The 22,500-nt window shown below is 47.2% G+C and overlaps 5 protein-coding genes across 11 annotated transcripts in view; 2 read left to right on the top strand and 3 right to left on the bottom strand.

Annotated features, from left to right (window-relative positions):
* Positions 1-4,232, bottom strand: part of LOC125954132 (graves disease carrier protein homolog) — a 7,953-nt gene extending 3,721 nt beyond the window's left edge. The window contains exons 1-6 of one of the 5 annotated variants that reach the window (XM_049684174.1): positions 3,966-4,232; positions 3,190-3,663; positions 2,255-2,481; positions 1,960-2,154; positions 927-1,083; positions 709-850 (exon numbers count right to left, since the gene is read on the bottom strand). In XM_049684174.1, the coding sequence (XP_049540131.1) occupies positions 709-850; positions 927-1,083; positions 1,960-2,154; positions 2,255-2,481; positions 3,190-3,259 (791 nt within the window). In that variant the 5' untranslated portion in view covers positions 3,260-3,663; positions 3,966-4,232. The other 4 variants (XM_049684175.1, XM_049684176.1, XM_049684178.1 and 1 more) reach the window with 4 other exon arrangements.
* A 308-nt stretch (positions 4,233-4,540) lies between these two features.
* LOC125954126 (nucleolar GTP-binding protein 2) lies at positions 4,541-6,800 on the top strand. The gene has a single exon (XM_049684161.1). It carries the CDS (start codon positions 4,625-4,627, stop codon positions 6,719-6,721), a length of 2,097 nt encoding a protein of 698 aa, XP_049540118.1. The 5' UTR covers positions 4,541-4,624; the 3' UTR covers positions 6,722-6,800.
* Positions 6,801-6,827: 27 nt separating this feature from the next.
* LOC125954139 (uncharacterized) lies at positions 6,828-7,412 on the bottom strand. Its single transcript, XM_049684186.1, has one exon. The coding sequence runs from the start codon at positions 7,410-7,412 to the stop codon at positions 6,828-6,830; it is 585 nt and encodes a 194-aa protein (XP_049540143.1).
* Positions 7,413-7,422: 10 nt separating this feature from the next.
* On the bottom strand, positions 7,423-8,134 carry LOC125954142 (EKC/KEOPS complex subunit Lage3). Its single transcript, XM_049684189.1, has 2 exons — positions 7,745-8,134; positions 7,423-7,681 (listed from the first exon to the last, which is right to left on the bottom strand). The coding sequence occupies exons 1-2, from the start codon at positions 7,768-7,770 to the stop codon at positions 7,423-7,425; spliced, it is 285 nt and encodes a 94-aa protein (XP_049540146.1). The 5' UTR covers positions 7,771-8,134.
* A 10,143-nt stretch (positions 8,135-18,277) lies between these two features.
* Positions 18,278-22,500, top strand: part of LOC125954123 (CTTNBP2 N-terminal-like protein) — a 107,794-nt gene continuing 103,571 nt past the window's right edge. For 2 of the 3 annotated variants that reach the window (XR_007469012.1, XM_049684154.1), the window contains exons 1-5: positions 18,278-19,334; positions 19,954-20,792; positions 21,045-21,259; positions 21,420-21,530; positions 21,772-21,959. Coding sequence is in view for 2 of the 3 variants with exons in the window: in XM_049684154.1 (XP_049540111.1) it covers positions 19,170-19,334; positions 19,954-20,792; positions 21,045-21,259; positions 21,420-21,530; positions 21,772-21,959 (1,518 nt within the window). In the remaining variant the exon portion in view is untranslated. The remainder of the gene's footprint in view (positions 19,335-19,953; positions 20,793-21,044; positions 21,260-21,419; positions 21,531-21,771; positions 21,960-22,500) is intronic. The other variant, XM_049684155.1, reaches the window with a different exon arrangement.

Below are 22,500 nucleotides of genomic sequence, written 5' to 3'. Positions count from 1 at the left end.
CCTCCAGGCAGTCTCGCCAGCTCTAGTAGCATAGCAGATGACCGCCATCGGGTCACTGATATCGAGGGGAAACCGGTGTTTCACTCTGGCACTGGTCACCAACCAATGGGAAAGTATGAGTTGTGAGGGCCTCGCTCGCATCGCAGGAGAAAATCACTGTCTTGACCGGTTAACCTCGAAACAGAGCCACACACCACGCCAGCACCCGGGAAGGAGGACAGCGGGGTTTGCAGTTGGTAAACTTTAAAGTCTGCGCCCGCCTTTCATTAGGTGAGAAGCGCGTACGATGAGGCGTCACGCTTTAGAGAGTGTTTCGCGCGCGCGAGCTCGCACGCGGTCGCGGTCGCGAGGATAAGAAGCGTGACATTGTTGTTGGACTTATAGGAGGGGAATTATGCAATCTCGTATGCAAATGCTAGATAAACTAGCGCAAGATGATCGCGTTCGAAGATCGCGGTACTTTTCAGAGGCATCCCCCGTTTGAACTAGACAACAGAGCCATCCCTTTGTTTGCTCGCTTGCTTCCCTTTCCGCGGTGCCCGACCGAGACCATGTGCGACCATGTATCGAAATACGGACCTACGGACGTCATCAGCTCGCATACGCATATGAATGGAAGAGGTGACAAAGCGAGCACACCCAGTCCCAAAGCAAACGATGAATGGTTGGAACGTGAAAGATGACTGGACAGAGATTGGCTTGCCTTACCCGAATTTGGCCGTCTCCGGATTCATCATCGCCAGCTGCATCCGCCGCCGGGTCACATCGAGTGGATAGGAGAAGGATTGTGCGACCGCACCGGCGAATCCTCCGCAGAGTAGCTTCGCGGGAACACAAAGCACTAGCCCGCCTGTACCGCCGGAAGTGAAGGCAACAGAATGTGTCACTCAACTGATCGGATTGTTATCGTTATCGGCATTCCTTACCCGTGTTACGATCACACTTTTTACACGTCACACCCGGCGCGTACTTCATGCAGACAAATTTCAGCATCTCGAAACAGTAGAACGAAAAGCCAGCATACGGTACCATGCCCATGAGCGTTGGGACGAAACCACGGTACAGGGCGCGTATTCCACCTTCCTGTACGGGGGATGATGATGATATAAACATGATTAATTCCTTTTTGTTTCAGTTTTTTTTATCCCCTTTTAATAACCCATTATGCTGTTACACGACCCTTTATGAGAAAGAAGTGAAAGGAAAAACAAACACCAAGAGTCACGGATATCATTGTTTATGATGCTACCCTGGAGCGCCACATACTGTAAATCCCGTAATGGTCGGTTTCATTACGATGTACGATCAGTGAAAAGGGCACAGCCATGATCGCTTATGATTGTTTTGCTCGATTTTTCTTTTCAACCTGCTTGCCGTATGGCCCTGCCAATGATGGACATTTCCAAAAGTAGGCCATTCTCTCGCTTCAATCGCTATTTACCGCACTGCAATCTCGTTACAACACGCTCGATGCATCAGCTATGGCTCACGTGGGGACCCGTTCAGCGGACAGTTTTGCGTCATAATTGACCAGTGAAAACGTGCGCGAATCGGTGATCATTGAACTGTGAAATTTTATAATCCAATCGAGGATGGCAACAATTGTTGATGATTTGTGATCTGCTAGGGTTTCAGAGTATTTATTTTTCCACTATGCGTATGATGCAGATTCATTGCTATTGCCATTCTATTGTTCAGGTGTGTGTGCATTATTAAGTATATTTTAATTTCATAGTCTACGAGCAACTAAGGAATGCAATTCTTAGATTAGACAGTTTCCACCTTCGACATCAATAATCGACATCGAAGTCGATGTTAATCAACTTTTGTTGTAAGATTTTCTTGAGCGTAAATATACATATCGCAGTATATAATATCGAAGAAACCTATTTCTTCGTCTGGTTTATAGACAACTTAAAAACATTAATGACAAGAAATAGAGAAAAAAAATATACGTACCGTCCGGAAGATGCTTAAAGCTGTATGTACAATACCATTGTACCGATGTTCGCCGGTCACCTGAAACGCTAACCGTGCTCGTATCGTATCCAGCGGGTAGGTAAGCGTTACGGCCGTCACTCCGGCTGCTGCTCCGGCGATAAACTTATCCGCGTGCTTGATGGGCAAATTCGTACCGAGCGCTTTTGCAAGATACTATGAGAAAACAAGAGACAGTAGGCGATAAGAAGGAAACCCCAAAATTTCTCTCGGATAATCTATGCCTCAGCACACACACACACACACACACACACACCTTTTTGTACATTTCGAACGCGGTAAACTGGGTGGCTGCGTACGGGAATATCCGTACCATCTGGGCACCATTGCCTTTGTAGAGCGCAAAGAAGGACTCCTTCTTGACAATGTGCTGCAACCCGCTAAACACTCCGAGGTGTTTGTAGTGTATCGAGTGTGCTTGCAGCAGAATCTTGATACGATCCAGCGGTGCTACGGTGGTTTTCGAACACATACCGGCCACACCTGAAAAGATGAAGCGGTGTTTTTTTTCATATAATGGGATAGTATTAATTAAATGAAAAGGTAATAATCAAGTCCAATAATAACGCTACAACCTAAACTTAGTGGCATACTGGGCAGCAGCATTTGCGTGTATGAGGAAATCGTTCACATAATCAAAGCAGTGAAAACGAAGCAACCCATCGCCGTAAGATACGGGTGGGTTGCGTGAACTCAACTAGTACGATCGATAAGGTGAGGGTTTTATGGAAGTGAGCTTTAATACAGGAGATTATTTGTTACGAGCAACATTAGGATTGCCAAAAGAGCACAAATTTAAACAACATTTATTTAATATTCATTAAACAGTTCGAATAATGATTTCTTCATATTTTGTAGGACGTTTAGTAGTTGTTTTCCAACAGACCATAGACAACCGTAAACCGGAATAGACACGCGCACTATTGTTAGTCAGTCCTAGGTCTCTTTCATTTATTTATCGTAATCCCCAAGAAAAAAATAAAATACATTGCAAAACTCGAATACGAAAAATTTATCAGAGTACCCTGGAATATTTACCTATAGAATTTGGCATGTTCAGCCCGGTTTACGTTAGTGAGAAAGGATTTAAAAGAGGTTTATTACTAAACGGGCTAAATAGGCAAACTATAACTGATTTGGCAGATCTTTGAAATGTTTGAAGACTTATTTTAGTTAAAGATAAATACTGACCTCCGGCAAACAGGTTCTTTACCACAAACTCCACATTCTTCCGCGACTGTTCCGTCGTTGCTACAGCCATGCTGGTTCACGCTCCAACCACCTCCTCTGATTAATACTGTGGCTTCCTTAAATTTCACTTATTCCTGGCGCTTAGATTGTAAAACTGTAACTGCATCGGGAAAATCACTTTCCTCGCTGGTCACTCACAACCACAATTTTCACGGCAGCCACACGGTTATCAGCTGGGCGATTGGTAACGACACTGACCACACTGAGTGAAGCACCAAAACCGACCACGCCGCGTGCACACGAACGCGTGGAGGAGAAAAAAAACGTGCAGCTACAATTACGCTCCCGCAGCCCGTTCGTACGTTTGAATGCGTGGCCACGATTAGTGGGGCACCGATCTTTGCTTCATTTTGCAAACCATCACACAACACAACACTTTCTCTTATCACTTTCGGAATCAAAATGTGAGCGAAGCTGAAACAAGTAACAAACGGTCAAGGCACCCCGGGTGTGTTAACACACGGACGGAACACAACGCCAGTGAATCAGGCCATCAATCAGGGTGCTGGTAGCGAATCGATCGTTGCGTCTAGGAAGTACCCACAACGACCTCGTGAACTTATAGGTGATAGGAGAAACGGGGCTCATCGAACCCTTTTCCGCTGGAATGTAGAACACGTCGCAGTATCGGAAGAACGCACGCACCGTTTTGGACTTTACCCTTTACGACCGAAAACATCCTCTCCCAAATAATAATAAAAAGGGAAGAAAATTACCAAAGATTACCAACAGATATTCGAACAGACAGGGCCGATACACGAAAACGCGAACGCGATTGCGAAGGAGAAAGTTGGCCGCATTGGCGGCGGTACACCGGAGACGCACCGTGTCGTGTCTTGACGCGCACCGAAGGAGGAGATAGTTGGAATTCCAAAGTTGGTGGTTTCACAGCTGGTGTCCGGTTCGAAATGCGACGACGATTTCCGAAGAGCAGCAGCAGCAGCAGCGAACGGCGGTCCGGCCCCGGCGATGGATTTCCAGATTTTTTTGCGTGGCACACAAAATGTAAACACGCAGGTGAACTGTCAAACGGACCAAGTGGCTAGACATGGCGCGAATGCCGGTTCTGAAATCCACGCCTATTCCACCGACGAAGAGCGGCGCCCGCGAGATAATTTAAACCGCATATAGTACCGAGCGAAAGATAAATATTTTATGCCGTAATGTAGGCAGATTTGCGACAATAATTGCAATTTTCGATTGTTGCTCAAACTGAGCTACTCGCTGGACACCACATTCGCGGTATGTGTAGCCACTCGGTCAGCCCGTGTCGCTGTCAAAACAAAAAAAGCCGACCGCGTGGTGCTCGTTGCGGCGGCGTAGAAAGTTTGGTGGTTTTTTAGTTGAAATCCCGCAGAAGTTAACCGGAATCAAGATGCCGAAAGTAAGCTCCCGGTCGGGGCCACCCCGGAAGTTTTCGATTAACAAATCGAAACACTCAATGAACCCGGATCGGCCCACCGAAGGACTGAAGGGGGTGGGCAAACCGCGAACGAAAGCCACGATCAAGCGGCTGCAGATGTACAGAAACTTTAAGGCGAAGCGCAACCGCGATGGAAAGATCCTGACGCCGGCACCGTTCCAGGGTTGGGTTGCCAGCGGTACGGTGGCCCGCGTCGAACCGACGCCCAAGTGGTTCGCCAACTCGCGCGTCATCTCCCAGAAGGCGCTCCAGAAGTTTCAGGAGGAGATGGGCAAAGCGGTAAACGATCCGTACAAGGTGATCATGAAGCCAACGAATCTACCGATCACGCTGCTGAACGAAACGGCCCGGTACCAGCGGGTGCATCTGCTCGATACGGAAAGCTACGATAAGGTGTTCGGGAAGAAGCAGCTCCGTAAGCGTCCCTCGCTGAAGGTGCGCGATTTGGAGGATTTGACAAAAACGGCGGAAGAATCGGCGGACCGGTACGACGAGGCGAAGGATCACGATCTGGAGCGCGACGATGGGGGTGTGCGGGATGCGGTACGAGAGTACATCTTTGCCGCTGGCCAGAGTAAGCGCATCTGGAACGAGCTGCACAAGGTGATCGATTCGGCCGACGTGCTGCTGCAGGTGCTGGATGCCCGCGATCCGATGGGCACTAGATCGAAGTACATAGAGACGTTTTTACGGAAGGAGAAACCACACAAGCATCTGTTCTTCATCCTCAACAAGGTGGATCTGGTGCCGATCTGGGTGACGCAGCGTTGGGTTGCGATCTTGAGCAAGGAGTACCCAACGATTGCATTCCACGCTTCTCTCACACATCCGTTCGGTAAAGGTGCGCTCATTAATCTACTGCGACAGATCGGTAAGCTGCACGTGGACAAGAAACAGATCAGCGTCGGCTTTATCGGGTACCCGAACGTCGGCAAATCGTCCGTTATCAATGCGCTGCGCAGCAAGAAGGTGTGCAAAGTGGCACCGATCGCCGGTGAAACGAAGGTCTGGCAGTACATTACGCTCATGAAGCGCATCTTTCTGATCGATTGCCCGGGTGTCGTGTATCCGACGGCGGAAACCGATACCGAAAAAGTGCTGAAGGCGGTGGTGCGGGTTGAGCTGATCAACAATCTGGAAGACTACATCGAGGAAGTGCTGAAGCGCATCCGCAAGGAGTACGTCGTGAAAACGTACGGTGTGAGCGAGTGGACGGACCATATCGACTTCCTGGAACAGATTGCCCGCAAAACGGGCAAACTGCTGAAGAAGGGTGAACCGGATGTGCAGACCGTTTCGAGAATGATACTGAACGATTGGCAGCGTGGCCGTTTACCGTTTTATGTCGCTCCGGAAGGATTCGAGATACCAAAGTCTGCGCAAGAAATGCCTTCGGAAGCCGTTGCCGACGGCGAGGGTGATGCGGTGGCCGATCGAACGGTGGAGGAAGACCAGAAGAGTAGCTATTCGGGTGTGACGGCAACACCGACGCTGCCCGATACGGTCAAAAAGGGTCGCGAGTTATTCCAGATCCAGGACTTCCGAAAGATTAAGGTAAACCTCGAGTTTGAGAGCGAAGATATCCGCGAGATCGATAAGATCGATCTCGAGCTGCTGGAGAAACTTAAAGAGGAAAAGAAGAACGAAGCCAAGGCGAAAAAGGCGAACCGGAAGAAGACGGCATCGAAAGCGACCGGCGATGGCGAGCAGGAAGAGGACGAAGATTCGTCCGGCATCAGCGATTTCTACTCCGAGGATGAGTACGATGAAGACGAGGGGCGTGTGGTTCACCGTAGCGCCAAGGATAAGAGTGGCGAAAGCAAAAAGAAACCGAATACTGTGGTCACCGATATGGCGGAGGAACCACAGGCCAGCACGAGCGGATCCACATCGAATGCGGCCGGCACCAGCACCACCACGAAGCTTACGTCCAAACAGAAGCGTGCGATCGAACGGGCAGGCAAGCGGAAGAAGATCGGTAGCAATTTCTACGAAACACACAACGTTAAGAACCGTAACCGAAACAAAAAACCCAAGCAGGACAGCTAAAAATGTGGTTTCGATTTGGTTTTATCTTCTCTAGTTGTATCTTTCATGTTGAAACAATAAATCCTCACAATGCGGTGTACTCCTTCCTCTCGTACGGTCTTCCCTCTCAGTATCTCCGGTACAGAGCACGGCTCACTTTGGCAAGGCTTAGATCACTGACGGCCGGGATGGGGTCCTTTCTTCTCAATGTCGGCAGGTAATCGGGGTCTTTCCGTAGCAAACACATCGCCTCGTACGGACAGTCGCAAAAGTTGGCAACGCGAACCGTCCGTGGTTGTTGTTCGTTCATGCGTATGGCGTGCTTCTCACAATGCCGCTTGGCGTTCCATCCGGCACTGTACGGATCGTCGACTCGCTGACTACAACCGCCCCCATCCGGGAACTGATACTGGCAGCGTACGATCGTGTACGAATCGGTGACGGTCGTGCGATCATCGACATCCGGTGTCATTGCAAGGGCCAGCGAAGGGTACACCAGGAAGGCAAACAACGTGATGGCCACCAGTGCCAGTATCGGTAGGAAGAGGGCAAAGTATTTGTCCGGGAGATAGGTAAGCCCGAGACGCTCGAACACAGCAGTGGGCACGAATGCCCAGACCACGTACAGAGCGAAGAGGGTTTTGAAGAGCAAAAACAGGGCGAATCCGTAGATGGCACGGCCCGGAGTTGGCGCGGGCGTATGTTCGGGCATGATGCTCGGACTAATAGTGCGAATACTGTTCCGATACGGGTGGACCAAACTGTTCGAGCGTTTCGCAACACAGAATAAGCGATTCCAGAAAGGATGTCAGGGCGACGCGCAGGTTCTTCGACTGTTCACCGGCCAGATCGAGCAGCAGGCAGTGTTCCTCCAGTTTGAGCGTCTTTTTAACGAAACTCCGGTGCGGCTCACTATCCACGCGCAGCGCATCGAATGCAACCTCGGCGTGCCGCTTGCTGGGGAACGGTATTCTCAGCGAGCTGGACAAAAAAGCGGTCCTGGTTAAGGTAGGCGACGATTTGAGGTCTGTTGCTAGGACTTACATGTTCGTTTCCGCGCTGGTGCTCATAGTGAGGCGTATTAAGGCATCGGCATCGTGGTCAACCACTTTTAATTTTTTACTAAAAGGTGCTGCCAAACGGAGCGTAAATTTACAAATTAATGCCAAAACGTTTACGCTTCGTGTGGCAGGGGTAAACACCCCAAAATTTATATCGAAATGCCAAACGTATTGTTTACATCTGTGTTTTGGCCGCAGAAGGTAATTTCCGAATAAATTTTGCAGATTTTAATGATTTTGTTGCTGTTGCTGTTATATTTATATTAAAAATGCAAAAACAATACGAAAAGAACCTACATTTTCGTAAATAAAGCGTTCGATAGCGTCAAGGGTTCAGCGAAAAAGTCCGCGGACGTATAAAAGTTTGACAGCGTGTAAGGGTTAAGCGAAACCGTTTTGGCATTAATTTTTTAGCCGTGGCCACACGGGGCGAAAACTCTAGCGCAAACGAAAAAATTAATAGCCGTGGCCACACGGAGCGAAAATTTGCGCGCAAATTTACAAATTAATGCCAAATCGTTTACGCTTCGATATGTTTACGTGGCCGGGTTGAGGAAATTAAAATCGTTTTGTGGAAGAAAAGGATTGAACACACTAGCAATGATCACTATCTATCAATGTAAACCACAAATAGAACATATTGCGAGCCCTTCCGTTTGCAAACAGCTTTTACTCTAGGTTTTACGCTCCACGGACCTATAATCGTTTGACAGCATGTAAACGGCAAGCGTAAATGTTTTGGCATTAATTTTTTCGTTTGCGCTAGAGTTTTCGCCCCGTGTGGCCACGGCTAATGCCAAAACATTTACGCTTGCCGTTTACATGCTGTCAAACGATTATAGGTCCGTGGAGCGTAAAACCTAGAGTAAAAGCTGTTTGCAAACGGAAGGGCTCGCAATATGTTCTATTTGTGGTTTACATTGATAGATAGTGATCATTGCTAGTGTGTTCAATCCTTTTCTTCCACAAAACGATTTTAATTTCCTCAACCCGGCCACGTAAACATATCGAAGCGTAAACGATTTGGCATTAATTTGTAAATTTGCGCGCAAATTTTCGCTCCGTGTGGCCACGGCTTTTCGTTTGCGCTAGAGTTTTCGCCCCGTGTGGCCACGGCTGGTAGCAATCCTCCCGAACATTCAAATACAATTAATAGAAAGAAAGAATTAAAGAGAGTTTTTAAATTTTTTCGTAAGGTTTATTTCATTCTTTTAGTTACAAGATTTGGCAAAATGTGACTCCTGTATGACTCCTAAATCCTTTTCATTACTTCAACAGTTTATAATCCATCTGGCATCCGGCAGTTTGTCTCGTTAGCCAGAAGCGCCTCTCTTCTAATTCATTGTCATTGGTTATGTTAATAAATGATTGTGATTAAGGAGAAACCGCCTTATCTTAAGTATTACAAAGCAAATGGTGAATCAATTGCATGATCGATTGTTTGATAACATCCCAATCCCATATCAATAAAACATTTGTCAAACTTAAGCTTCTTCAAGTTAGGAAAATTTTCTTGGAGTCCGAAAAGATCTTGGGTTGCCAGTTTACATTGGTCTAACTCCAGATAAAGCAGAGAATACAGAGGTTCGTTCATTCCAAAGAAAAACGATTTCGATATATAGGAATAAGAGAGCGTCAATTCCTCCAGTTGTTTCAGATGGGGTAAGACATTCAAGACATGTTTTGGAGAATCAAAGTCACTACGAACCAGATACAATTTCCTCAAGCGCGTTAAATTGCAAGATATAATCTGCAGCAGAGTTTGCTCATTGTTTAAATTGACGCTAAGCCCAAGGATGCTTAATGATTTGGACAAGCTCAGAAAACTAAAGGGCATTACCTTACAGCTTCTCAGATAAAATTCTTCCAAATGGGTTAGTTTCGAAAAGTCAAAAAACACATCCTGATCAACGTTAATGTCACCAACAGTTAACATGCGAAGCTGGTTCATCTTAAGCACATGCTTGAAAAAGGGTATATCGGAACGACATAGCCGGGCAAAGATCAATTTGTTCACCAGCGGGCACATTTCATACATATTAATCAAAAGATCTGCTTGCAACGGACCGCCCCACTGAATAAATTCTAGACAAGGCATGTTTTGAAAAAAAGATGGATCAATTGGTTTCCAACTATTCACCGTTACCCCGAGCTGCTTCATCTTGCTGAACACAAGCGGCTGAGGACTGCCTTCCTTGGCCTGAACTGCACTAAGTGCGCCAATATGCCTTTCAAGTTGTGGGAGATCTACCGTGTACTTGTAATTGCAGGTCATTAACAGAACCTTGAGCGATTTGCTTCGAATCGTTGGTATATCTTGCTGGCCGATTTCCGCCAAAGGACTATAGGGATCCAAGCAATCGTCTAATACATGTAGCTCTTGTAGTTGTAACATTGACGGTATGTCAGCAATTATCATAGGCAAAATTTCCGTTATCCGAGCATACGTAACAGTAAAGTGCAGCGTGCGGATATTGCTCGTGATTTTTGGGTGAATAACTTTCCATACGTTAATATGGGCGTTTTCAGAGTCCTTTACCATCAAAGTTGTAAAAGTACGATATCGTCGTTTTGTGTGTCTCGATATCAGTTTGATCCGTTCTTCTAATGACTTCATTGGGTTCTTCTTTGAAACAGCAGGACTGTTTGCACTCATAACGAACTGGAATCGGTCAACGTATGCACTTAGAAATATTGTGTTGTTAAATCGTCGACACGTTCGCGATACATTTTTAACGCTTTGCAGGTCCAAGCGGTCGAATATCATGCATAACACCTACATCACGAGAGATAGAGAGAGGTATAAAAAATTAGATTCGAGCTGATGGAATTCCGGATACCTTTAATTTCAACTTACCTCGTCCGGCAGTACATTTATATAATTCCGTTTTGGTGCCATATTTCTCCGTACGCGTGCTACGAATCCTGCACCCGATCAAAAGATGGCAGATGATGATGGCAGGCAAAGATGTCTGCCTCGCGTTCTTTTGCTCTTAGTATGCGCAGCAATTTCGTTTGCGTTGCAAGTTTTGATCGTTCCACGAGTGCAATATCACCGAGAGTCGCAAGAAAATACACGGCCGAATAACAAAACCTTTCCGTTTTACTCCAAATAACACCGAACTAGCAACAGTAGCTTCCAAGAACAATCGAGAACGAGAAACGCGTTTTTCAGCAGATCCTTTTTTTCCGGTGCTCTGCGGTTATGCGATCTGTTCCTGAAGGGATGTCCGCTTAGGCCGAGTCCACATCCTCCAAACAAAAATCGCAATAGGCAGTGCCAGACGGGGCGTAAACTCTAGCACAAACCCATATGACCATGAGAAGATTTTTTCTATCACTCACTATGGAAAAATTTGGTGAGCTCGTTCGCCGCCATACTGAGAAGGAAGGAAAGTGAACGACGCTCTTCGATTCCATAGTGAGCAAATTTGGAAGCCCTTAGAGAGCCGCTCTTCACTACCCACTAAACAATGAGCAGACCCCTCCGCCTGCGACGCAGCGAGAGGAAGGCTGAGGAGGTTGAAAACGAAACCCCCGCGGCCTGCGACGGGGTCGAGGAAGGGGCAAATGCGACGCTCAATATGGAACTGCTCGTAGGCAGCAGGGGAAAGAGCGGAAGAAACCGCGAGGAGGAGAAGGTTTCGCGCGCGAGCTTGTGGGACGCGGCTACGGCGGAGGAAGGGCCGAATGGGAAGAAAGAAGGGCGAACGAAAACGAACGCGAACTTGTGGGTTTCGATTACGTGGGGTGGGAAGAGCGCAAGAGTAGTGGGGCGATTCGAACGGCAGCGCGCAAGAGAAGGCAACAGAAAAACGGGACGGAGCACTCAAGCAACCATAGGTAGCCTTCAGTTCTCATGAGGAGAACAGTAAATCCCCCTGAAGGCTCCAACAGTTCTGCTGCTGACAACAATCAGAACACCAAATCCCCTCAAAGGCTCAAACAGTTCTTCTATGAGAACACCAAATCCCCTTGAAGGCTCAAACAGTTCTTTTATGATCGGTTTGACGTTTCAATTTCACGAAAATTCCTGAAACAACAACAACGTCGGTTGCATCTTCGCTTGTTAAAACAAGTGAAAAAACATTTAAATTAGTGAAAAAGTGTAGTGTAAAATAAGTGAAACAGTAGTGTACCATCGTAGTAAGCTGAGGTAAGTGTAGTTCACCGAAAATACGTGTTTGTTTTTTGTCCGCCGCAGCATCCGCAGCATCGTGATCGTGACGCAGTTACTGATATTATGAAGGAACACCGGATGATAAGAAAGGCTATGGGATGAGGTAAGTACGCCGGTACCGGATCGTATCAATCCACGGTGACACTAACACGGATTCTCCCTTCCCCACAGGATGCCCATAATTCCATATTAAACTTTGACGAGAATGTGTCGTGTCGTGCATCATCATCAGGCGCAATAGCAGCATTCGGTACATCATGTGCAGTAGACACAGCAGCCGGTGCAAGTACCTCATCGGATGATACGTGGAGTGCTAGTTACCGGTACGCAGAATGGGGGAGGTGAAGGATGCGAACCTTTCCTTTCGACCTTTCGAACAAAGATGCTCCGTTGCCAGCCGGTACGTGAATGGTGCCGGTGGTGTGCCGAAGGAAATCGCCGGTCGTTGAGTGGAGTGCGGAGACGATAGAGGACATCAATGCGACTACAGCGGTGCTTGCCCTGAAGCATGGACCGAAAATTGTCATCGAAAACTCCTTCCGTAATGGGTAAGTGGCATCGGCGCCGAGATGGTGCGAACAGTGTTTGTGCTTACAAATGATAACAATGATCTCTACCCCGTAATGAATGATAACAATGATCTTTAACCCGTAGCACGCCACCGGCTATTACGACATCAACGCGGCGCGGGAGAACGATCGGCTACGGGCCTGATCTTCAATAGGGGGGCCCCCTCTGCTGATCGGGAATGGTAGCAGCTGCTGCTCGTCATCCGACGAACGGATCCACAATGAATTGCTGCGGCATGAACTGACGCATCATCCGCTCCATCACCACCACCATTCGAATCAGCATCACAGTGAGGTTCAGTAACGGTACCTCATCGGATGCTGCTTACGGAAACAGCGAGGAAAGGTAAGTCCTTATACCGGTGGTCTGCTTCATTCTCATTCTCTTTCCCCCTTTCTCTTCTCGACAGCCACCATCCACATCATGCATCGGCCAAGGATGTGGAGGAATGCATCGGCCAATGATATGCTCTCTCCTCGCCAGCCTCGTCGAACGGTTCGTTACAGCGATCGGCACCGAACGATTCGTACAGTGGCACCCCGATTGGCCATCATCACCATCACCACCATAATCGGCAGTAACTCGTTGTCTCACCGGATTAACGGACAATGCGGATAGCAAACGGTGTCGGCACTCCTCGACCCTATCATCCGCACAACCTCGGCACGGAGTACGGTGGCCAAGCACCACTGTCACTGCCAGGTACGGTTTCCACGGTGACCCCATACTAATATCAAAGCCCGCTCCGGAAAGGGGCGCACGGCATCGCGGAGATAAGAGGGTGATTTTTATGGGTAAATTAGTGTAATTTATTTATAATTTAAAAAAATCATAATTTTTTCAAATAAAATTTGGTGTTATACATATATTTGTAGAAAATAAATATAGTTATCACATGTACACAATATATACTGTGGGGGCAGGCTGCGGACAAAATGAGACCTTTTTTGGGGGATTCAGCATTCTCATCAGACGTTCTGATGGGCATTCTGAATCCCCCAATTTTGTATGGAGAAATTGCTGCAAATTTTGGGGGATTCAGAATGCTGATGAGACCAGCCTAGAGTTCTGATCAGAATTCTGAATCCCCCAAAATTTGTTCTCCTTGGCTGCTTGGGTAAGTTAAAACAACATTACGTTGCCCCGTAAATGAACTAATATTTTGATGTTTTCTTTCTCTCCGACATGTGCCCGAGCATTGTGCATCGATGGAAGAAACCGCGCCAACGATCGGTGTACGTGGTGCGGTCTACAGCGATCATCAGCGCGAACAGGAAAGTTGAATGCAGCCCGGAACACGCCACCAGAGCGACGCCACCACGCATCATACCAACGCGCGACACCACGGCGCGCGTCAGAACGTATCGAAGTGTTGATGTGCGGAATAGAAAAATAAATGCCACCACACGTGGCTTACTGAAACACACACAAATGCATTTTAATGCGCCATGATGGCGTCGGGAGAAAAGAAAGAAAGGGGGCTATAGGAGAGAGCGAGACAACCACAGTCCACGTCTCCGAATCGCTCTAGTCTCCGTTCCTTGGGCCCCTATAGTCTCGCGCTAGTCTCGTGGGTTATTTGCCATAAGCGCGTTGTTCCGGAGACTAGAGCGAGACTACAGCGAGCCTACAGCATTTCTATAGTGAGAAGATCGTCTCACTGTTATCTGGGTAGTGGCACCCTTTTAGGGCCGCTATAGAGCCACCTCACCAAGGAAAGTGGTGTTCACAAATTCTCACAAGGGCGGAAATTTTGGTTACTTAGGTTCCAATTAGAGCTTGCTCAGGATTGGTCGGTTTCTGGAGAAAAAAAAAAATTGGACATGCGCAGCTCTCGCGCTCTCTCTCCTCTCTCGTCTGCGATCGTTCTTGCCCACATAGCAGTGAGAAGACTTCTCACTATAGAAAAATCGATCCGAGATCCAGCCGCCAACGGAACGATACATACATTTGGCAAATATGTTGGCGGCCCGATTTCGTCCACTAAGGCCGGAACAAAATCGTCTCGATTTCAACCATTCAAACGTGACCCTTTCTCTCGCTCTCTCCTCTAGTCCCCTTTCTTTCTGTCTTATATTCTTTCCCTACCCAAAATGAAGTACGCTTTGACTGGTCCGTAAGCCATCGCGCAATGGCGGTGGCGTTTATTTTTCCTAATTGCTTTGAACCCACCCTGTGACGCCATAAGACTTTGGTGATGACGTCGTCATGGTATGACGTCATCATGATGTGATGTCTGCCGTTCGTGCTGTTGGTGGTGGTGGCGTCGTCTACGTCTGCATCTGGCTTGGTGGCGTCGCTGTGGCGGCATGATCCGGGCTGCGATCATGAACGTTTCTGTTCAACCGCGTGTTCCATACGCGTTCTTCGATCGATGCTCGGGAACATGTCGGAGAAAAAGATAACAAACAAAAGGTGTTAAATCACTTGCATCTTTACAATGTCATCTTTTCTTACCTTGCATGTAAACTGATGCTGTCACTCACAAAATCACTATCACTTTCCGCAACACTTTCACTGCTACAAATTTGGCTAAGTCCCAGAACGACGCCGACTCTGAAATATTCTAAGTCCCAGTGCGTGCTTCCCGGGACTTAGAAAAATTTCGACTGCCCGCGATCGGGACTTTGCCGAATTTCGATCGAGGTTGCTCCGTCCCGTTTTTCTGTTGCCTTCTCTTGCGCGCTGCCGTTCGAATCGCCCCACTACTCTTGCGCTCTTCCCACCCCACGTAATCGAAACCCACAAGTTCGCGTTCGTTTTCGTTCGCCCTTCTTTCTTCCCATTCGGCCCTTCCTCCGCCGTAGCCGCGTCCCACAAGCTCGCGCGCGAAACCTTCTCCTCCTCGCGGTTTCTTCCGCTCTTTCCCCTGCTGCCTACGAGCAGTTCCATATTGAGCGTCGCATTTGCCCCTTCCTCGACCCCGTCGCAGGCCGCGGGGGTTTCGTTTTCAACCTCCTCAGCCTTCCTCTCGCTGCGTCGCAGGCGGAGGGGTCTGCTCATTGTTTAGTGGGTAGTGAAGAGCGGCTCTCTAAGGGCTTCCAAATTTGCTCACTATGGAATCGAAGAGCGTCGTTCACTTTCCTTCCTTCTCAGTATGGCGGCGAACGAGCTCACCAAATTTTTCCATAGTGAGTGATAGAAAAAATCTTCTCATGGTCATATGGGTTTGTGCTAGAGTTTACGCCCCGTCTGGCACTGCCTATTGCGATTTTTGTTTGGAGGATGTGGACTCGGCCTAAGCGGACATCCCTTCAGGAACAGATCGCATAACCGCAGAGCACCGGAAAAAAAGGATCTGCTGAAAAACGCGTTTCTCGTTCTCGATTGTTCTTGGAAGCTACTGTTGCTAGTTCGGTGTTATTTGGAGTAAAACGGAAAGGTTTTGTTATTCGGCCGTGTATTTTCTTGCGACTCTCGGTGATATTGCACTCGTGGAACGATCAAAACTTGCAACGCAAACGAAATTGCTGCGCATACTAAGAGCAAAAGAACGCGAGGCAGACATCTTTGCCTGCCATCATCATCTGCCATCTTTTGATCGGGTGCAGGATTCGTAGCACGCGTACGGAGAAATATGGCACCAAAACGGAATTATATAAATGTACTGCCGGACGAGGTAAGTTGAAATTAAAGGTATCCGGAATTCCATCAGCTCGAATCTAATTTTTTATACCTCTCTCTATCTCTCGTGATGTAGGTGTTATGCATGATATTCGACCGCTTGGACCTGCAAAGCGTTAAAAATGTATCGCGAACGTGTCGACGATTTAACAACACAATATTTCTAAGTGCATACGTTGACCGATTCCAGTTCGTTATGAGTGCAAACAGTCCTGCTGTTTCAAAGAAGAACCCAATGAAGTCATTAGAAGAACGGATCAAACTGATATCGAGACACACAAAACGACGATATCGTACTTTTACAACTTTGATGGTAAAGGACTCTGAAAACGCCCATATTAACGTATGGAAAGTTATTCACCCAAAAATCACGAGCAATATCCGCACGCTGCACTTTACTGTTACGTATGCTCGGATAACGGAAATTTTGCCTATGATAATTGCTGACATACCGTCAATGTTACAACTACAAGAGCTACATGTATTAGACGATTGCTTGGATCCCTATAGTCCTTTGGCGGAAATCGGCCAGCAAGATATACCAACGATTCGAAGCAAATCGCTCAAGGTTCTGTTAATGACCTGCAATTACAAGTACACGGTAGATCTCCCACAACTTGAAAGGCATATTGGCGCACTTAGTGCAGTTCAGGCCAAGGAAGGCAGTCCTCAGCCGCTTGTGTTCAGCAAGATGAAGCAGCTCGGGGTAACGGTGAATAGTTGGAAACCAATTGATCCATCTTTTTTTCAAAACATGCCTTGTCTAGAATTTATTCAGTGGGGCGGTCCGTTGCAAGCAGATCTTTTGATTAATATGTATGAAATGTGCCCGCTGGTGAACAAATTGATCTTTGCCCGGCTATGTCGTTCCGATATACCCTTTTTCAAGCATGTGCTTAAGATGAACCAGCTTCGCATGTTAACTGTTGGTGACATTAACGTTGATCAGGATGTGTTTTTTGACTTTTCGAAACTAACCCATTTGGAAGAATTTTATCTGAGAAGCTGTAAGGTAATGCCCTTTAGTTTTCTGAGCTTGTCCAAATCATTAAGCATCCTTGGGCTTAGCGTCAATTTAAACAATGAGCAAACTCTGCTGCAGATTATATCTTGCAATTTAACGCGCTTGAGGAAATTGTATCTGGTTCGTAGTGACTTTGATTCTCCAAAACATGTCTTGAATGTCTTACCCCATCTGAAACAACTGGAGGAATTGACGCTCTCTTATTCCTATATATCGAAATCGTTTTTCTTTGGAATGAACGAACCTCTGTATTCTCTGCTTTATCTGGAGTTAGACCAATGTAAACTGGCAACCCAAGATCTTTTCGGACTCCAAGAAAATTTTCCTAACTTGAAGAAGCTTAAGTTTGACAAATGTTTTATTGATATGGGATTGGGATGTTATCAAACAATCGATCATGCAATTGATTCACCATTTGCTTTGTAATACTTAAGATAAGGCGGTTTCTCCTTAATCACAATCATTTATTAACATAACCAATGACAATGAATTAGAAGAGAGGCGCTTCTGGCTAACGAGACAAACTGCCGGATGCCAGATGGATTATAAACTGTTGAAGTAATGAAAAGGATTTAGGAGTCATACAGGAGTCACATTTTGCCAAATCTTGTAACTAAAAGAATGAAATAAACCTTACGAAGAAACTTAAAACACTCTTTAATTCTTTCTTTATATTCATTGTATTTGAATGTTCGGGAGGATTGTTACTGGTTTTTGTTAATGAACTGCTGCTCCCCTGCTGCTTATTAAATTGCAGCCGGATTCGCAAGAATTTCGACTGTCTGGATCTGCTGCTTAAAGTGCTTAAGTGGTTGTACTTTTTATTTTAGGACGAAATCGTAAATAACTAGTAAACTAACAGAAATTTCCACATTTCCGTCTGTGATCGCAGCGAGATCGCCGACGGCGCAGTTTCTACACGTTGCGCGTGTGCGATTGCGTCGCAAAGTAAAAAAAATGGACATTTTTCATGGCGCGCTCGTGTAGCCACCGCTTAAAAGGGAATCGGTTGTGTGAGTGCAACTTTAGCAAATGATGCGTGTGTTTTAGTGCGTGATTTGAAGAAAGAAAGTAAACATTCAGAAAAAAGCGGCGGCGGCTTCTGGTGGCTTTTCGTGCAAAGAACGTTTCTATTACCTCACCACCAGTTTCCAACAGCATCCGTGGATCGATCATGGCTTCGGTGTAACAAACGAAAGTTGTGCTACTAGATTAGAGTTCGTTTTTGTGTTCTAATTGGTTGTACATGCTTCCGATCCGGTTCAGCGATGAATGAAAGGATAGATTTTCGCATGTGCTGAAAATGATGAATGATGTGCCGTAATCAGATCGTCATCGCGACCTTCAACGAGATTGCAAAGAAGAAAAAAAAACACATACCGTGAGTGCGAGGGAGAGAGAATCATATAGAACGCCCGCTAGCATTTGTAGTTGGAAAAGGAGGGAAAACTCCAGCGCTTCAGTGTGCGTGCGAGAGTGAACAAAGCTGTGGTGTGTGCAAAGTTCAACTTTTCTCACCAGAACCTACCAGCAGCAGCAGCAGCAGCAGCAGCGGGACAGCTGGAGAAGAAGTGCTGAAAGTGTCGGTCAACGCGTTTGATTTCCTGCTTTGTGCTGCCCTCCGTGGGTGATTGGAAAGAAAATTTCGTGGAAAATCATCTTGCTGTTGGTTCTATCGAGGACAAGTCCAGCATCAAACGCAGCCGTCAGGACGCGATAGCGAGAACGGGCAATCATCGGCAGCGGATCGATCGATGAAGACGGAAAGCTCATCCCCATAAAACCGTGCGCTAGCCATCGACGGAATTGGCCACTGAAACCGAGGGAATCGGATCCAAGCAATCGCGACAAACCGAATCGGTGGCCAAGAGGTGGTCGCCCACGTTTTTTCCTTCAGAAAACACCAGTGTGAACCCGGCGGTGGCAGCGCATCCGCGCCAGCCTCCTACCGTGTCCACCACCACGAACGGCAGCACACTGGGTACCCGGGTACGGCTCTGTCGGCAGACGATGGCCGAGGTTGGCACCAGCTCGAGCGGGGACGGCGAGTCGGGCACGCCAGCGACGGATGGCAAACAGCAGGCCACGACGACGACGACGACGACGACGAAAGGCACGGTAAAGTTTACCGAAGCCGATCTGGCTGCCATCAAACAGACCAGCGACACGCTGAAGGTGAGGCCACGCAACCGATGACAGACGGGGAGTGTTGGTTTAATAGGAAACAGATGTTTTGGGATGGCCGGGAAATGAAATGCAGCCGATTCTCCGTAACACAACCCCTGCGGGATAGCCTACGCGAGGAGCATGAGAAAAGTGCGATTCCCCCGAGGGGGAAGAGGGTAGTTCAGCTTGAAAAGATTTTCACCGCCGGCTAGGCGAAGGCAAAAAATCAATATTTGAACCGCTCAACCGCGGCCCTGTCAACGTTCCCCGGAAGGAGAACGATGCTCGCTCATCACCCAGAGTGGGAGAGACTTTTAGTAGGCGTGAAGAAGAGTGGACAGAGCATGAGTTGTAACATAAGAGAAGAGACTAAGAGGATGGTGTGTACTCCCCAGGTACTTTATGGAAAGCGTTTCCTCAGGGAGAGGTTTGTTTTCATGTGACATTCTATTTTGGACGATCAATGCCTACTATAATCTTGTTTAGTGAATCGCATGACTGTGACGCTGGATTAGGCTAGATTACATGGGGTTTTAGAAACGGAAATCGCTTTGTTAGTTACTTCAACAAATTATGTTCAGGAAATAGTAGTATATATTGTGCTAATCATTTGTTCTGTGCTTTTCAGCGTAATCCAAAGATTGACTTCAGCAAGGCGGATTTACTGAAGCTGCTCAGCTATCTCGAAGGTGAACTGCAGGCACGCGATGTCGTGATAGCGGTACTGAAAACCGAGAAGATCAAACAGTTGCTAACTGCGCCGCGCTACGGTAAACCGACGAACTTGAACGATCCACATGCGGCACTGTTTCGGGATCAGCTGGCCGCCAGCGGTAATATTGCTAGCCGACAGTCTTCCATTCAGGCGGCCCAATCCGAGCATGAGATGCGCCTAATGAACGATCAGCGGAGTGGCGTCAGGGAGCAGATGGATTCGCTGGCCACACTCGTCATGCAGCAGCGCCAGGCCCAGGCCAAGATGATCGAAGCCTTGAAGGATGCCGAGGAACGTCACAAACGGGTAGTGCAGGAGCTGTACGATGAGCGGCGCAAGCACGAACACACGACGGCCCAGGGTGATGATATCACGTACGGGTTGGAAATCGAACGATCAAGGCTTAAACAAGAGCTAGATCACGAACGGGAGCAGCATAAGGTGCTAGAGATCGAACTGAAGAAGGTGCAGGAACAGTTTGAGTCGGAAAAACACCGCCAAAAGCAGATCGTACTGTTGCTGCTGGCCGAGCGGAAGAAGATTATCATCAAATACATCGAGGAGCGTAAGCGGAGCGAAGATTTGGCGCAAATTCTGTCCGAGGAGAAGCAGCGCGTCGATACGATCGCCGAAGGATTGGAAGAGGAGAGTAAGAAATCGCTCCGGATGGAGGCGGAACTGGAGAAGCAGGCGCAGCAGTTTGAAATGGAACGCAAAATGCTACACCAGAGTTTAGCGAAGGAGGAAAAACGGTACGTGGGGTGTGTGGGTCATTGTTGTTACGTGGTAGTTGTGTAATCGCTTTATCTTTTGGCTGCAAAACGGAACTTAGTCATTTAATGACTGTTTGTTATCAAAACCACGCAATGGTATACATGAGATTAGAATTTAGGTTACCAGCGGACTAGTGAAACAACCAAATACTATGTTACACCAACAGATTGCATTAATTCACATTACATTATCACTATCTCTCTCTCTCTCTCTCTCTATGTGTGTTACAGCGTAAAGGAGCAGGATGTGGAGATAATGCAGCTAAAGGCGGAAATTGAATTACTTCGCAAGCAAAGTGGCATCAGGCATCCATTGGTTGCACCCCAGCTACCGACAAAACCCGGTGGCCTTGTACCATCACGACCTTCAATTGGCGGGGCCAGTACCGGCGCTTCGCCGGCAAACGTGCCCGGGAGTGGTGCAAACACACACGGCGGATCGGCCGGTGAGTTAAGATTGAGGGTTTGCAGGAAATCAATGATTATTACCATTAATATCTTACCCATATTTGTGCGCTGAGACTGAAAAATCGATAGTATCCATTGAAGCGGTGTTGTATCTTATAAGAACTGAAACCAAAAACACCTTTCACATCCCTTCTTCAGGAACGGGAGCGATTCTAACGGGCGTTCTACCCGGTCAAATGATAAGCAGTATGGCGACAAAGGTGGTCCAACCAACGGCAACCGTCTCCAGTGTTCCCGTTTCGGCACCAAGTATAGCACACATCCTTAGTCAAGTGTTTCTTTCGGCTTTTTTTGTGCGATTTTTTTTGCGCAGACAATCCTTCGTTTGCTTCTGAGTGTTTGCGCATTTGTTTTTGTTGTTTTTTAGTTGTATCTAATGAGTGTTTTTTCCGTTGATTATGTTTGTTCGTGTGTTGCATTTACATACCTGCCAGATAGTGCTGAGTTGGGACGTTTTTCTATACTAATTTTTTTGTGCATTATTTTACAGCAACTGGAATAGCACGGTCCGTTTCGCCCGGTCAGCTCATTCGACAAACGGCCATTTCACAGTTATCCGTTACCTCGCCGTCGCTGGTGGGAGGCGCAACGGGATCACCGGGCGCACCCGGTAGCACTGGCACCGGGAGCACGGCCGCACCATCGGCGGAGACCTACGCCAACACACCGACCGGAAAGGTGAGCATATTGATCCCGAATACCACGAATTGACTTTGCATTCTTCATACACAGAGTTGACAAAATGTAACGATAACTCATTCCCATTACTCAATTCGCTTGTATTGAGTAACTTGTACTGTAATGGTTTTGTTGGTTTTTGTTGGTGGTTTAGTATTGCGTTTAGTTTCGGTCGTTTCTTTTGTACATGTGACACTGTTTTGTTTGATGGGTTCCTGCCCAAAACTGAGACCGGTACATGCGCAGGGGAATTCTGGAGACAATCTTTCGCCAACAGTTTTGGTTCTCTAGATTCTGCTTCTCTAGTTGTTCTTTAATGATCTGTAGAGAGTTCCTATGCCTGCACTATTGTTATAGTTTGCAATTGATTTTTAATTGTTCCAATTCCAATATGTTTTCCTGTTAATTTCGAGTGGCTTCAGCTTTTTCGGTACCTACCAGTTGGTATCATGCTTGCTTAACACTCACTAGCACATTCGCATTTATTGTCTCACCATCATAAACCTCATGTGTTGGTTATACAGATGGTGTCGTTTTTATT

The sequence above is a fragment of the Anopheles darlingi genome, chromosome 3 (genome assembly GCF_943734745.1).
Source record: "Anopheles darlingi chromosome 3, idAnoDarlMG_H_01, whole genome shotgun sequence".
In the NCBI taxonomy this organism is placed as follows: Eukaryota; Metazoa; Arthropoda; class Insecta; order Diptera; family Culicidae; genus Anopheles; species Anopheles darlingi.
Note: the sequence above shows the minus strand (reverse complement) of the source record. Positions and strands in the feature narration are given on the sequence as shown.